This window comes from Peromyscus leucopus, chromosome 2 (genome assembly GCF_004664715.2).
Source record: "Peromyscus leucopus breed LL Stock chromosome 2, UCI_PerLeu_2.1, whole genome shotgun sequence".
Taxonomy (NCBI): Eukaryota; Metazoa; Chordata; class Mammalia; order Rodentia; family Cricetidae; genus Peromyscus; species Peromyscus leucopus.
In genome coordinates this window covers 112,600,535-112,615,973 of record NC_051064.1, presented here as the reverse complement: position 1 = coordinate 112,615,973, position 15,439 = coordinate 112,600,535, and the positions used below count along the sequence as shown (strand labels likewise).

The following is a 15,439-nucleotide window of genomic DNA, read 5'->3' as shown; positions in this document are numbered from 1 at the left end:
TGTTTCCTGTCTTTAACTTTATTCTGCACATACCATGTTAAGAACCATCAATTTTGGAGTCTACTAAATGGTTAAAATTATAATATAGCCACAAAGGGCTTAGAGAGCTGGTTACACATTTCCCAGAATATCTAATCCTTAAAAAAAAAAAAAAATCACACATAAGCTTAGTTACTTTCAAGTTTATGCACATGTATATATGTTTGTTTGTTTGGTTTTTTTTTTTTTTTGAGAAGTCTTTATTCATGCTTTATCAAAAAAGTGGTTTTTGTTCTGTATTTCTATGTGTGTGTCAGGCAAAATAGGCAGGTCAGCTTAGGGTCAGCCTTTATATAGTAGTGAAAATTCAGGTTTCATCCCAAGTCATTTTCTTAGGGAAGTATTTTTCATTGCTTTGTATTTACTACCATCTAACCACACTCATAGAAACTGGATAGCTTTAAAGCTTCCTAAACTAAGTAGGTGTAGCCTGTTTAGAGACGGGCAAGATCTGTTCCAGCCTGGCTACACAGGCTTTGAAAATGGGGGAAGGGAGTTTATACAAAGTGCAATGCTTGGATATATATTTTTTTTTAAAGTTATATATACATTCTTGGAATCTCTTAATTGGTATTGGAAGACTTACCCCACCCCTCTGTGTGTCTGTGTATTTCACAGGGCATAAGGCATTAAGGTTCTTTACATAAAAAGTTCCTTCATTAGGGAGAAAGCATTTTTAAAATTTTATTTATGTGTATAGATATTTTGCCTGCCTATATGTCTGTCTAACACTTGTGTTCCTGGTGCCTGTGGAGGCCAGAAGTGGGTGTCGGATCCCTTGGACCTGGAGTTACAGACAGTGATGAACCTCCATGTGGGTGCTGGGAATTGAGCCCACTGGGAGAGCAAGCAGTGCTGAGCCATCTCTGCAGCCCAGAAAGAAGCATTTTAAAGAACAGCTGTTAAACCAGAGCTCCCTGTGGTCTTGACTGGAAGTGGTGGAAAGGAAAGAGGGTGAGTTTCCTAGATACACTTAAGACTGACAGTACTTCAGTGAGGTGTTGGGATATATATGAAGCTCAGTGGTAGAGCACCTCCCTACCTCACTAGTTGGCACTGAGTTCAGTCCCAATACCAACAACAACAAAAAATAGTCTGTTTACCTATAGATACAATCTGTTCTTTTATGAGATAGGATCTTACTTTGTAACCCAGGCTGGCCTAGTACACACTGTATAGTCCAGCCTGTCTTGGCTTCCTCAGCACTGGGATTATGGGTATCAACTATTATAGCAGTAGCAGTCATTTCTTAGTCATTTGCTTGCACCTGAATGCAAACGTATCTTAACTAAAGTAGTAAGCTCAAACCAATTTTTAACCTTTAGTTTTGAAATTTATGAACACAAGGAAAGTTGGCTTTTTTACTTAACTCTAAAGTAATATTAAATTTACTTTCTTGAACTTAAGTATCTACTCTTACAGGTTGGGGGAAAGAAGTTGCAAAAAAAAAAAAAAAACAGTCTGTGACCCCTGTTCCAGTGTTTATCTCATCTAGACTTTATTTCTGAAGACTCCTAGGTGCTAATTTTATGTTTAAAATGGCTCAGCAGTTAAGAGCACTAACTGCTCTTCCAGAGATCCCGGGTTCAATTCCCAGCACCCACATGGCGACTCACAGCTGTCTGTAACTCCAGTTCCAGGGGATCCGACACTGTCACACAGACACCTGTGCACATAAAACAAATTTTAAAAAATACAGTCATTGCATTGTACTAATCACTGATTGACCACCCACATGATATTTACCAGAGCGGTATCAAAAGTAGTCCCTGAAAGAATTTTCACTGTTTGTATCAGAAGCATAAATGTTCAGTACAGTAGCACATGTCCATGACTCCCGCAATTGGGAGGGTCAGAGGTCATCCTCAGTTACTTCTGTGTAGGGTCTGAAGTTTTCATTAGGTCCAGTGAAATTCTATAAAAGTTCACAGTTACCTGCACAATTTAATTTTTTCACTTTATTCATGAATAGATTTTTTTTTATAACACTGAACAACAAGCACTAATGGTTATTATTATTGACTAAAAGTCATCACTCTTTATGTAAGGTTTGTGTGGGTTACACGGGTGTATAACATGGAGATCAGAGAGCAGTCTGGGGTATTGAAGAGGAGTTTCCCTTTGGAGGGTAACTTCCTTGCCTGTCTTAAACTTCATCTCCTCTAGGCCCTCAAATCTGGGACATCATGGCTCTGCTTCATCAGCTGTGTCCTCTGGACCCTGCTCTCTGCTCCACAGTTCACATACATTGTATGAGAGGGAGGGAGAGGGAAGAAGGGAGAGAAGGAAAGAAGAGAGGGGGTGGGGAAGAGGAAGAAAAAGGGGGAGAGAGAGAATGTATGTAGGTGCTATGGTATACATGTGGTGGTCAAGGATAATTTTCTAGAGTTGATTCTCTACTTCTACCATTACATGACTGTGAAAGGCTAACTCTTACCAAGTGATTATCTAGTTCTGGTGAAGGAAGGCACAAAATTTTGTGTTTTAGACAAACCAGAAACAGTTGGAGTTGTAGGCCACATTTAACCCCAGATAATCCATTCTTCATGTAGCAGCTAAAATAATGTTATGGATCAGTTGAATGATGTCATTCCCCAGCTTAAAACTCTTCATAGCTTCTTGTTGGACTGAAAATAAAATCCAACTGGGCTGTGGTGGAGCACGCCTCTAATCCCAGCACTCAGGAGGCGGAGGCAGGCAGATCTTTCTGAGTTTGAGGCCAGCCTGGCCTATAAAGCAAGTTCGAGGACAGCCAGGGCAACACAGAGAAACTATAAACTCAAAACTACATAGAAAACTACATAGAAAAATGAAAAGAAAATCCAAACTGGGATGAAATGGCTTTCTGCCTCTTTTCATAGGACTCTGCCATCTAGCCTCTTTGAACCTTGTAAAACCTTTCACATTATCATTTCTTCCCTGTAGCTTGCTCCTTACATACTTATCCTCTGAACTAAACCACACCCATTTATTTTTACTCTACAACTAATTCTTTTTTTAAGATTTATTTATATATGTGAATGCTCTGTCTGCATGTACACCTGCATGCCAGAAAGGACACCAGATCTCATTACAGATGGTTGTGAGCCACCATGTGGTTGTTAGAAATTGAACTCAGGACCTCTGGAAGAGCAGCCAGTACTCTTAACTGCTGAGCCATCTCTCCAACCCAACTAATTCTTTGTGTTTATATCTCTTCCTTATCAGAGTAAGCCCCACAAAAGTATGACACTTGTTTTGTAAATAAAAAGAGGACTCTTCAGGAATCTGAGCACTTCTGATGGAGATGGAGGTCTCATAGAGTTTGAAGGCAGGCATGGTGGCACATGGGGGCCAAGGCAGATCCAGGCCAGCCAACACTACACAAGGAGACCCGGCTCAGGACGGATTGGGAGTCGGCAGGAAGGGACAGCAGCACATCTCTCCAGTTGACAGTTCTCTCCTAGCCAGTGCCCCAGGAACTTGAGTGTGCATCAGATTCATCTGGAAGACTTTCTGGGCCTTAAGTTCACAAATGATGCTAATAGCAGAGACTTACACTTTGAACTTCTTGCCTGAGTGATAGATGTTGAGCCAGGCCAAATTTTGCATTCTGTATACTGGCGTTAGAAGAAATCCTTTGTGCCACTCACTAGTCAGTTAAGGCTAGAAGCCCTGAAGTGCCATGCACCCTGTCATGTCAAAAAGCCACTGGAAGAGAATGTCTAATACAAGAGCAAAGCCAAAAACTGCAGCCTTAATGGCAGCACTAGAGACGGTCCAAAGGTCAGGCTTCTCTTGGAACTGTGCTGTGTGACTTGGTTACATAATTGTAATCCTTGGTAACATAAGCACTTGGCAGGCACGTGGAGGGCAGAGGGTAACTTTTGGGAATCCGTTCTCTTCCACTTAGGGATGCCAGGTGGTCAGGCCTGCATGTCAAACTGAACCATCTTGTTGGCCCCCCAGGACTTTTTAGGATTCTGACCCATGGATCATTTGAACTGGTAGGTGAGATATGTTTGCTTAAGCAAGCACGCCTGCTGTTTGTTTTAACAACTAAAATAGGGGGTGCCCGGCGAGCAGGTAGTAGTTATTAGTAGTTTTAAAACATTGGTTGAGTCTGGGCCTGGTGGTGCACAACAGTCCATCTCTGAGTTTGAGGTAAACCAAGGCTACATAGTGATATTCTTCTGTCTCAGAAAAACTGAACAAAAAACACTGGTTAGTTTTTTAAATCAGTCTTTATTCTATATCCCAGGATTGGCCTTGTACTCCTGAGCTATCCTGCTTTGGCCTCCCAAATGCTGGAATTACAGGCATGAGGCCACCACACCCAACTAAAAAACATGATTGTAGTTGGGACCTGGAGAGAAAGCACTGCTGTTTTTCACTCTACTTGCAGAGGACCCAAGTTAAATTTCCAACATCCACTACTGACAGCTCACTGCTATCTATAACTCCAGCTCCAAGGCATCCAGTGTCTTCCTGTGGGCTCCTACATGCACTCATGTATACATGCAAACACACAAGCACACAAAATAAGAGAGTGTGTGTGTGTGTGTGTGTGTGTGTGTGTGTGTGTGTGTGTGTGTGTGTGTGTACATGCATATCAGTACAGTTGCTGGTCGAGGCATTAGATACCCCTGGAGCTGGACAATTGAAGATGGTAGTAAGCCATCCAACATGGCTGCTGGGAACTGAACTTGGTCCTCTGGAAAATCAGGAGTACTCTTAAACCTCTCTCCAGCCCTAAAAATGAATTTTTAAGGTTCGGGTGTCTAGCAGTGTATACCACCCTTACTGTTCCTACTTCCTGCTGTAAACCACCTCTAGCATATGTTGTAGCCTCGCCTTCCCAACTGTACAGGTTAGTCTGAATTTATCTGTCCAGATGAGGATCAGTGTCCTCCATCATGCCTCAGTGATGTTCATGAACAAGTTTGTAGATGTGTACATAGGTCAAAAAATCTTGCTAGGTTTTTTGTGTGTGTCTGTGAGCTCCAGGGATCCACCTGTCTCTGCCTCCACAGTGCTCAGTTACAGATGTGCACTTCTGCATTTGTTTGTTTTTTACATGGATGCTTAGGATCCGAATTCAGGTCTTCATATTTATTGGTCAGCAAGCAGCTTTATCCGCTAAGCCTTCTCTTCAGTCCCAACTAATAAGTGTTTTTGTTTGGATGGTTGTTTTGTTTTGTCTTTGTTGAACTTAGATTAGACCTCAGTATCTTCTGGTGCCATGTGGAGCACAGGGACCCATGTCATATATACTCCATGTGTTAACAAAATTTCCAAAGGTGGAGTTAGCCAGTACCTCTTCCATCTTTCACAGTGCCCCAAGATTCGTTGTGAGCTAGGCATTAAACTGATAATGGGTTGGCCAACAATTGAGCAAAGTAGGCTTTAGAATTCAGCTGCCTGGTTTCAAATTTTTGTGATGGATACATGAGGGCTCTGTGATCCTAGGCAAGTTATTTTTTTCTCATCTTGAAAACAATCAGTCCCTACCTCATAGGGTACTTATAAGGATTACAGCTAGTTTGGTAGCAACTAGCAGATTGTGAGCAATTATTAGCTATTATTTTCTGTAGAACAAAGGCTTTGATTTTCTTTCTTTTTTCCTGTTTCAGTGATTGGTTGAGATAGCCCATGCTGGCCTTGAACTCAGTATGTAGCAGTGTAGCATACATATGTCCTTGAATTTTTTTTTCCCTTGAGGCAGGGTTTCTCTGTAGCCCTGGCTGTCCTGGAACTCACTCTGTAGAACAAGCTGGCCTTGAATTCAGAAATTCACCCGCCTCTGCCTGAGTGCTGGGATTAAAGGCATGCACCATACCATCACCTCCCAACATGACCCTTAATCTTCCTGCCACCACCACTCAAGCACTGGGATTACAGGTGTGGGTCACCATGTCTAGCTGATGTCAGTATTGTGAAGTGTTCCTTACTGTTAAGGAAAACAGCCCTGCGCAGTCATTTACAAGGTGGTAGCAGTGATGCCTCTGGATGTCTGCTTATCAACTGTTAGCAACTGTATGCCTCTGAAGAGCTCTGCTGCTTTTAGCTGGCTGTAGCAGGAATTGGGAACAAATTGTAGTTGCTCATTCAAGAATGACTTCTCAAGCTCCCAGATGAGGTTGGTTGTGGGTTTATGTTGTTGGTCAGTATTGAACTTTTCAATACTAGCTGTGCTAACCCCAGCAGAATGGCACCTTGTAACCTTGAAAAGTTGTAGCTGACAGCAGGTAAGAGAGATTCCCATTAACTGCTTAGATTTCAGAATCCACCCTTCTCAATTAACTGTAATTGTCATACGGACATCAGGAAATTGTTAAAGAGGCACTCTGAAAGGCTGTATATTTGAAGTAAAAGATGAGATTGTTGCCATGTGGTGGTGGCACACCCATTTAATCAGAGCACTTGGGAGGCAGAGGCAGGCGGATCTCTATGAGTTCGAGGCCAACCTGACCTGGTCTACAGATTGAGTTCCAGGACAAGAAGTTGCTACACAGAAAAACCCTCTCAGAACCCTCCCCTCCCAAAATAGGAGATTGTTGGTTCCCTATCATCTTAGAATTAAACAACCTCAAAATTATAAACTGGATTTATAGATTGTTTTGTTAAGTGGTCCCAGCATACTAAGACTTTCTGAAGGCCTCTTCTCATGTTGACAGTTCTTGCTCGGAATCTCCCACCTGGGCCTGAGCCAAGCCTTGGGTTGAGGTTGGCCTTTTAGGGGCCACAATTTGGTGTCGGGTTGTGACTTTTAGCTGTGAATGGTGATAGCTGTATTGGAAACACTCCCACTCTGACTCAAGGGATGATAGGAAACCTGCCAAGGTGTGGGAGAGCTGATAGGGACCAGTGGATTGCCAACCACCCTGCGGACCAGGTGGGCAGCTGAGCTAGACAGCATCGTCAAGGGACTGTTCAGATCCTCTGGTACGGGTGCTGCTTCCCTGGCAACTAACTGTTGGTGTGTGGCACAGGATTTGGGCTTTGGCAAGTGAGAATCACTTGCCCTCAGGGCTTTCCAGCTGTCACAGTCTCCCACCAGGCAGAGGTGCTATGAATGTCTGCACTAGAGAAGGAGTGAGCCAGAATGACTTAGGACATGGAGGAGCCGAGGATAGGATTCCATCTTCAAAACCCCCTACCTGAGGATAGGATTTAGAAACCCAGTGTTCTTTTTCACAGACGAGCTCAGAGAGCTACAGGTGGGATCCAAGAGGCTTAATCCTTTAAACTGTCATTAGCCAAACTGCAGCCAGAGCAGCAGAGGTAAATGTGGGCTGATTAAGGAGAACAGCGGAGGTAAATGTGGGCTGATTCAGGAAAACAGCAGTAGCTTGGACGGCGGGAGGAAGCTATATTGACATTTTGAAATGGAGGCAAAAGCACGTGAGACTCTGAGACCGTCTCATAAGCTGCAGTTGACATCGCATGTGTTAGTGTCATGTGACTGCCCACTTTGGCATATTGGAAGCCTCGAGGAACCACCCCTTCCCAGCACTGCCAGGTTGGTCTCCACATCCAGGACTCAGAAAGAGAACACGCTTGGAAAGGGCTTGCTGTCTATGGAAAGATTCTTTCGTGTGGTTCTGAAGAAAAGTGGCACTACCTATGAAAAGGGGCCATGAATGAAGGGTTTTGTTTGGCCTTTTCCTTATGAGAATCCCAAAACTTCTTCCTCTATCACTTATGGAACTGGTTGGTTTGGTTGACTGTGTTTTGAGAGCAGGGTCTTACGTATCTCATTCTGGCTTCAAACTCTCCAAGAATAACTGAACTTTGGGTTCTCCTGCCTTTAGAAGACAAAATTCCAAATTCATGAAAGCTCATTTTTAAATGCTAGCAACTTAATTTAGTTTATTTATTTTTTAGACAGTCTGGCTGTCCTGGAATTTTGTGTATAGAACTTTGAAGTTCAGATGCTAGGAACGCCCCTGTTCTACCCTCAAAAACTAAGACATTGCTGAGATTTCAAAAGCAGTTTGGCCTTGGCAGCATGTAGAGAGATTTACTTCCACAATAGGTGAAAACAGATTTACAGCAATTATTTTTTGGTTTGGTTTTTTTTTTTTTTAACGCCAACTATAATCCCATCAATGTATTTCTAAAGAAATGTAAACTTTCATACATTCTCTTTTACATCACAGTGTAAAACAAGTACCCGTATGTGTGATAGGACTGGCAGAGGGCTCCGCCTGCTCTGCCTTTGGCAAAGGCCTTGGCCACACTGGTAAAATGCTGTCTTTGCTTCTGCACAGATATTCTTGTGCATCCCACAGGAGCACCAGGTGGACCCCAAGGAAGGCAGAGGGAGGGGGATCTTTTGAAATGTTTCCAGGAGCTCTGTCCAGCTAGCTGTGTGTTCCTCTTTGAGCCCAGGAGTGCTGCTGCCAAAAGCTACAAGGACACCGATGAAACTGTGGATCTGCTGCCGTCCAGGGAAGATCTGGCCTGGAGTGTGGCTGCCTGGATTCGAAAATGTGTCCTTGACTCCATGGAGTAGTTCTTGTAGTTTTGCCTAAAGGGGAGCAAATGATCAGACACAAGAGGCTTGGCTGTTGTGGGAAATGTATCATACGTTTGAGCTATGTGAGATACCACCACCATCCTTATACAGTCTGAAAAGTGAGTTTTCAGGACACTGAGGGATTCAAGACCAAGAGCTAAGCCCTGAGCAAGGGAAGGCTTATTTCAAAGGCTGTACTCTCCCACCGCTGCTGCCAGGCCCTCTTGTCATCTTGGTCCTGTTGGGCCCTTGAGCTTGAAGTCAGGACACTTGGGTCTTTATACCAGCTTTGCAGCTGGCTTAGGGTGGGCCTTTGTCTCAAGAATTCCAGCTAAATTTGTAAGCTGAGGGGAAAGCTCGATTGTGGCAGGTTAGAGCTGCGTTCCCAGAACACTGCCCTTGCCGGCAGCCTCACTGTTCTGTGGGAGCACCATAGGAAATACGGGGTTGACCAAGTCTTACTTGGCAGAGTCGAGGAGTTTGATGGCCTCTTCGTTTCTGCCTTGCTCCATGAACAGCAGGGCCAACTCCAGCAGGGCATTTGGGATCAAGTAGTGGTCATATTTAATCTTCTTTTCACTGCAGAATAGAAGCAGACATGGTCCATCCTTCACGTCCTCTTCACCGCTTCTGGGAACTTCATATTCCTTAGGAAAGCTGGGATCCTCAGACTGTGTCCCACATGGCCTTAGCTCACCTCCCTCTTTGAGTCCCAACCACTGCTTCTCCAGGTTGAATGGTCGGTTAAGCTGGGGAGCCTGTTCCCTATCTGGTACCCTCTGCCCCGTGCTGCCCTGGAGACAGACTTAACAGTCTTCCTTCCCTATCCCTTACTGACTCCCATCTGTGGGCTGGCTTAGTCCTGTGAAGACAAGGCCCTTAGTCTGGCCTTCATAGTTTTAGTCAGGTAGGACAGGTCCTCACTGTTGTCACCCGAAGCTGGTATGTGTCCTGTGTCCAGCCACACTCCACTTAAAACTTTCTCCTTTGCTTTTGTCTAGCTGCTAAACTTCCAAATTTATTTACTGAAACAAAGTCTCACTATGTCTTGGCCCCAAACCCTTAGAGATTTCCTGCCTCTGCTTTCTAAGTGCTGGGATTAAAAACATGTGCCAGGCTGGAGAGATGGCTCAGAGGTTAAGAGCACTGGCTGCTCTTCCAGAGGTCCTGAGTTCAATTCCCAGCAACCACATGATGGCTACCAACCACCTGTAATGAGATCTGGTGCCCTCTTCTGGCATGCGTGCAGCCATACATGCAGACAGAACACTGTATACATAATAAATGTTCAGAAAAAATAAACAACCTTCCTGTAAAAAAAAATACATAAAGGAACAGAGTTGATTATATATGTTTAAAAAAAAAAAAGCGTGTGCCATAAACATCCAAATTAACCATCAGCTCTATCCTTACACAGAGTAGACACCAGCACATGTATGGTGAGTGAGTTGACTGGAGATAGCCACTGTAGGGGGGTGGAGAAGCCAAGCCCGGTGGGAGCGGCCAGAAGCACTTACCTGGCAGAGATGCTCCTGAAGTTCTCCTCTGCCTCCTGGATCCGGCCCAGGTATTTCAGACACAGGCCTTTCAGCAGCTTGACCAGGCAGTCGTCATCGGCTGAGTACTCGTTCTCTGAGAAGAAGGGTGTGGGGGGAGAAGGGAGGCTTGCTCACTTCCGCAACAGGTACTCAGGGAGCCCCTCTGGAGCCCGGGACACAGGTGAATCTGACACAGTTCACCTCAGGGGACTCACATCTGAGAAGACAGACAGATACTGAGATAATGGCTCCAGAGTGAATTAGAAGCGACTGGAGGAAGCGCAAGAGAAGGCCCTGGACAAGGAGACGAGGGACACTTGCTTAGAGGAGCTAATGCTGGTCTTCTGAAAGACTAGTTACCGGGACAGCAGAATGAGAGAGGAGCCTTCAACTCTAAAGACCTGACCTAGCCTGGCAGGTTCAAGAGCCGAGGGTAATCACCTGGGCCACTTGCCAGCATCTCTTCAGCCTTGGTGATGACCTCAAGCATCCCATCCGTGAGTTTTGGCTGCTTCCCAATCACAGCATAGCCATTCCAGATGTACATCATTTCCTGAGAGTGGGAGTGAGGCAAGTCAGTCCTGGGTCTCTGCCTCAGCAGGGCCTCAGTTTTCCCATCTGTAAAACAGGCAGCTCAGTTCAAAAGGCCTGAGGCCTTTGGATCCCTGATCTTCCAGGTCTTCTCCCAGTCTGGGAAGCTGTCGGGCCGAGGGCTTTATGGAGGCAGCCTTACCAGGGATTTGTTATTGAGAGTCATATTCCATGAGGATTTAGCGTGGCCCAACTGCCAATAGGTTTCAGCTGTTTGCCTGCTGCAGCCATTATGAATGCTATTTTACCCTCTTTATCCAGACTCCTCCCTCCTTGAGGGGTGGGTCATGCCCACCACTGCCCTGGAAGCCCTCCCTGCTCCAGTTGGCAGGACTTCCCTAACTGGAGGAAACTATGAAGCACCTCAAGACAGCAGCGCCTAAGACCCTCACCCTGACAACAGTGGCCTAAAAAATGGCAGCCTCTTCATTGGGAATTAGAAAACAGGAATCCTGATTCCCTTTTTCCTCCTTGACTGATATTGAAAATGAAAATTTAATATTTGAGTTTCCTGTTAGCTTAGAGTCACATTTCCTAAATCATCAAGCTGGGTAATGGATATGAATGCAATCCGTATAAAGCCATGAAAGATTGTTACAAAGTCTTATACAGTGCAGATTTAGATCAGTGCTCTTGAAGTTTCTCTGTGGTCTCTGATAGAAACTGGCTGTAAAGGCTCTAGAAGAATCAGCAGTATATAGCCTGGTTTAGGCCTATCCCTCCCAGTGGACTGGGTCATGGATCACTTTCTACATAAGTAGCATTTAAGTTGTGGGTATAATCACATCTCCTTGCCTTCCTATAATACCTTCTTTTCCATTTGATAGTAATAATTATTGTACATTTTAAACCAAAAATTTTTTGAGACAGGGTCTCATGTATCCCAGACTCAAATTCACTATGCAGGTTGAGGAGAACCCTTCTGCCTCCACCTTCCCAGTGCTGGGGTTACAAGTATGTGCTGCTGTACTCAGCATGTAAAATACTTCAAAGCTTACAGAGGATACAAGCTCTAAACAGAATAAACGAAGTAGAAAAGGTCAGCTTAGGAAGTATGACACAAGTCATCATGGGTTCTCACACCTCTGCCTGAACGGGCCAGATGCCGATGAAGATGTTGACTTCCCAGTAGAAGGACCCTGAGGTTACACACTCTTGAACGGGAGAGCTGGGACTACAAAGTACTCCAGCAAGCAAAGCAGGGCTCCTCCTCTTCTGGACTCAGATCATCTGGTGCCAGCTCCAACCATGCGTGGACTTAGCCTAACAGTGGCCCTGCATTTAGGCTCTGGAGCCTCACAGCTGAGTTCAGATTTTGTGGGCTAGACAAGTTCGGTCATCCTTCTACTGACCTGGTTTAGGCCTTACACCCCTTGTCACGCAGGTTTTGTTCAGAGTCAATCATAATCTGAGCTGAGACCTCCCCACCCCCACCCTCACCTCAGAAAAGGTTGATCTATGAAGACAGCGTAAATAGTGATTAGAATCCTGTGACAACAGAACAGTCATTCTAGGAACAAGACAGCCAGGGGATCCCTCTGCTTGGGGCTGGGGTCTTGTCTAGTATCTAGGAGAGCTGTTCTTGCTGCCTCGAGGCAGCTGCAGCCTGCTGGCCGGTCACCCCAGCCCAGGTGAATTGTGAAAGCCTCTCCAGTCCATTCATCCAACTGCCCCAGAGGCTGTCTTCCTACTCACCAGAGCAGGGATTGGCAGTGAGATGGGGTTGGGGGAGAGGTAGCGTCTGGACTTGCGGATGGCAAACTTCTCTGTGGGTAGAGACTTGCCAGCAATTTTGAGCTTCAAGCCTGGCACAGCCCTAAAAAAGAAATGGGGAAAGAAGGGTTAAGGGTTTGGTTCAGGGGCAGGGCTCCTGCCTAACATGTTCAATCCCTGTCAACAATGGGGCAGGAGTGTAGGGAGAATGGAGCAGGTTTCCACTCTCAACTTGGCCTATCTAGGCCTCAGTTTCCACGCTGTATAATGAGAGAGCTTAACTCGAAAAAGCATTTCAAGGTGCGAGCCAGCCTGTGGTTACGGTCTCATTTCACAGTCCCTGCATGACCTGATTGCTTGCAAAGGCTCTAGGGCTGGCAGTGTGAGAGTGGACTAGCTATCCCTCAGGCCTGCCACCTACTTATCTCCCCTTGACGCCCAGGCCTTCCTGGGAGGGCCCACAAAAGTCTAATCCTAGTTTCACAGGCAAGACCAACACCCGGAGAAAGGGAGGGGCCTGCACAGACAGACAGCTCAAACCCTTAATTAACTCCAGCCTCCTGAGCTGTGGCCTCAGCTGTTTCGAGGATAGAATAAAATGCACACAGCCGGGCAGGCCTTGCCTGGAGCCTCACCCACTACCAGCTGCCTGGCCACTGGGTGTGGCTGGGATCTCAGAGCCCAAGCTGTATGGGCTCAGGAAACAACTGGACGGGCGAGGCCACCCCAGGTTCCTTGTTGCTGCTGACTTATTGCAGAACCTCTCTGGGTCTGTTTTCTAATCTCAACAGCGTAGATTGCACCACCTCGCAAGCTTTCCGGGGGAGTTGTGTGAGCTGGGACCACGGAGTTCGCTGTAGCAGCAGGCACTCTGCACATAAGTGCTCCGTCACAGCACTAACCAAGGTCTGTCATGGAGCCAGGCAGCCTCATCTTGACCCTGGAGAAAGGCTCCAGACTCTATCCTCTAACATTTTTGACTCTTCACAAAAGGCAGATGAGTGATCCAGAGAATAATAAAAACAGCAGCACTCTGGGGCAGTCCCGTAGGTTCCAAGTTCTACTCCAGGGTCTCCAAATACATTTTCCAATTGCAAAACTACACTGCTTGCTCTTTCTATCTTACAGGAATTGTCCAAGGTGTCCCAGCTGGGAAAGGGATTTAGTTCTGTTGCTTTGAGTCATCGTCATGTGCTTTGCTTCTTTGTGGCTTTAGCTAAGTCAGCTGATAGAGAGGTCTTCCTCTCCGGACCTCAGAGTCTGGCTTAAGTGAAAAGCGTTCCCCATAGGCTCAGGCATTTGAACACTTGGCTCCCAGTTGGTGGTGCTGTTGAGAGGAAGTGTGTCACCGGAGGCGGGCTTTGAGAGTTCATAGCCTCACCTTCCTTCCAGTTCTGCTCTCAGCTTCCTGCTCTTGCTGCACCATGCCTGGTGCTTGTTACCATGCCCACCCAACCCCTTACCAGCACCCCCTGCCATCACCCCTGCCATGATGCCATCCTCTAGGAACTTTAGCCAAAATAAACTTTCTCCCATGAGTTTGCCTTGGTGGCAGTGCTTTGTCAGGGCATCGGAAGTGACTAATACAGTGCCCTTCTCTGTCCTAGTGACAAGATGAAAGAGATGAGTGCTAGAAGATTCTGACAAAAGACATTCAAAGGATTCTAGCCAGCAGCAGCACTGGCATGGTGTGCTGGCCAGAGGGGAGGAAGGGCACGGGGCACTTAGAGCTGGGAGTGCCTCTCCTATCACTCCAGCTCAGGCAGCCAAGAACAGCACCTAACTGGTCTGTCCACAGAAGACCTAGAGCAGGAGCACCATGGCGGCGCAGACCTGAATAACTCGACTTCATCATCGCCGAATGGCTTGTAGTCTTCCTTCCCAAACATGCTGAGGTAGGCAGCCTTCATGTAGATGTAGGTGGCCTATGGGAGAGAGCAACAGTGAGACCGGAGCAACCCTCCCTCTGCTCACAGCCCCGCACCGGCCCGAGCACCGTGTTCGGCCCTCACTGTGCTCCAGCAGAGAGAGGTATGGTCACCAAGTCCCCAGGGGAGGTCACCGAAGCAACGGAGGAATTCTGAGTTGGGAGTTAGGTGCCTGCAAAACAGCCCTTCCTCTTCACCTTGACTCCGTCAAGAGAAAAACCCGAGCACCATGCAGGCCTGCTCAGCCAAGGCAGAGGCAGGGTGAGCATGGAGGGGCGCCACTGGGAAGCAGTGACCCCAGGTGGCCCTTGAAGGATGAGGGGAAGATTCAGAGACTCGTGGGTACCCATCTGAGTGGAAATGGAGAGGTAGGACATACACGGGACACCGTAGGGACTCTATGAAGGAGGTATACATCCGGAAAAGTGAACAGGATCCTGGCAGGGCTCCGTGGTAGACCTACATCACTCACTTTTACACAGTCACCTCAGTCCGTCCTAAAGAAGACGTCTAAAAGGACCGTGCCTGCTAGATCCATAGGCCGCCTGACAGGGAAAGTGGGGTGCACTGCTGAGCTGCAGAGTGACCTGCCCCCCATCAGCAAGTCCCCCGAGGAAGGCACTGGGGTTAGGGTTAGAGGTGTTTGGCTCTGGGCTGCCCTCAAGTGGCCAAGTTTTGAAAAGTTTTCTCCCAGGGCTGCTGCCCAGGAAAACACCTGCCAGTCACCAAGACACAGGTGGAGAAGGAAAGGGATCCTGGAATCTCCACCTGCATCATCCATGCTGGAACACAGAGCGTCAAGGTGGCCTATGCGTCAAACTGGGGGCCAAGCTGGTCTCCGTGGGCATGTAATGGAGTCTTCTCATGGAACCTTTAACATGACGTCACTCTGTGCCCTCTACCTCTCCCCTGTCCCTGGTGTTCCAGGGACGGTACCTCTTGGCTAGCTTTTTTCTTCTAGCTTAAAAGCCTGAGATAGCTTCTGAATTTAATAAAGAAATGGTAGTAGTACATATATACTAATTCTAAACCAGGTTCATAAGCAATGGAGAGAATCCACAACCTCCTCCAACCCCAGGAACAACTTTCTCACTGGAACACTGCCCTAAACACAGTTTTCAGGTTTTTTA

The 15,439-nt window shown here is 46.5% G+C and overlaps 1 protein-coding gene across 17 annotated transcripts in view; it reads right to left on the bottom strand.

Moving 5' to 3' along the window:
- Positions 1–15,439, bottom strand: part of Ttc39a (tetratricopeptide repeat domain 39A) — a 71,768-nt gene that overhangs the window by 12,190 nt on the left and 44,139 nt on the right. For 9 of the 17 annotated variants that reach the window (XM_037202797.1, XM_037202801.1, XM_037202805.1 and 6 more), the window contains 6 exons: positions 14,166–14,306; positions 12,364–12,484; positions 10,519–10,695; positions 10,057–10,171; positions 9,002–9,118; positions 7,874–8,551 (listed from right to left, as the gene is read on the bottom strand). In XM_037202797.1, the coding sequence (XP_037058692.1) occupies positions 8,431–8,551; positions 9,002–9,118; positions 10,057–10,171; positions 10,519–10,695; positions 12,364–12,484; positions 14,166–14,306 (792 nt within the window). In that variant the 3' untranslated portion in view covers positions 7,874–8,430. Of the gene's footprint in view, positions 1–7,873; positions 8,552–9,001; positions 9,187–10,056; positions 10,172–10,518; positions 10,696–12,363; positions 12,485–12,663; positions 12,756–14,165; positions 14,307–15,439 lie in introns of those variants that run through there. The other 8 variants (XM_037202800.1, XM_028888898.2, XM_028888914.2 and 5 more) reach the window with 5 other exon arrangements.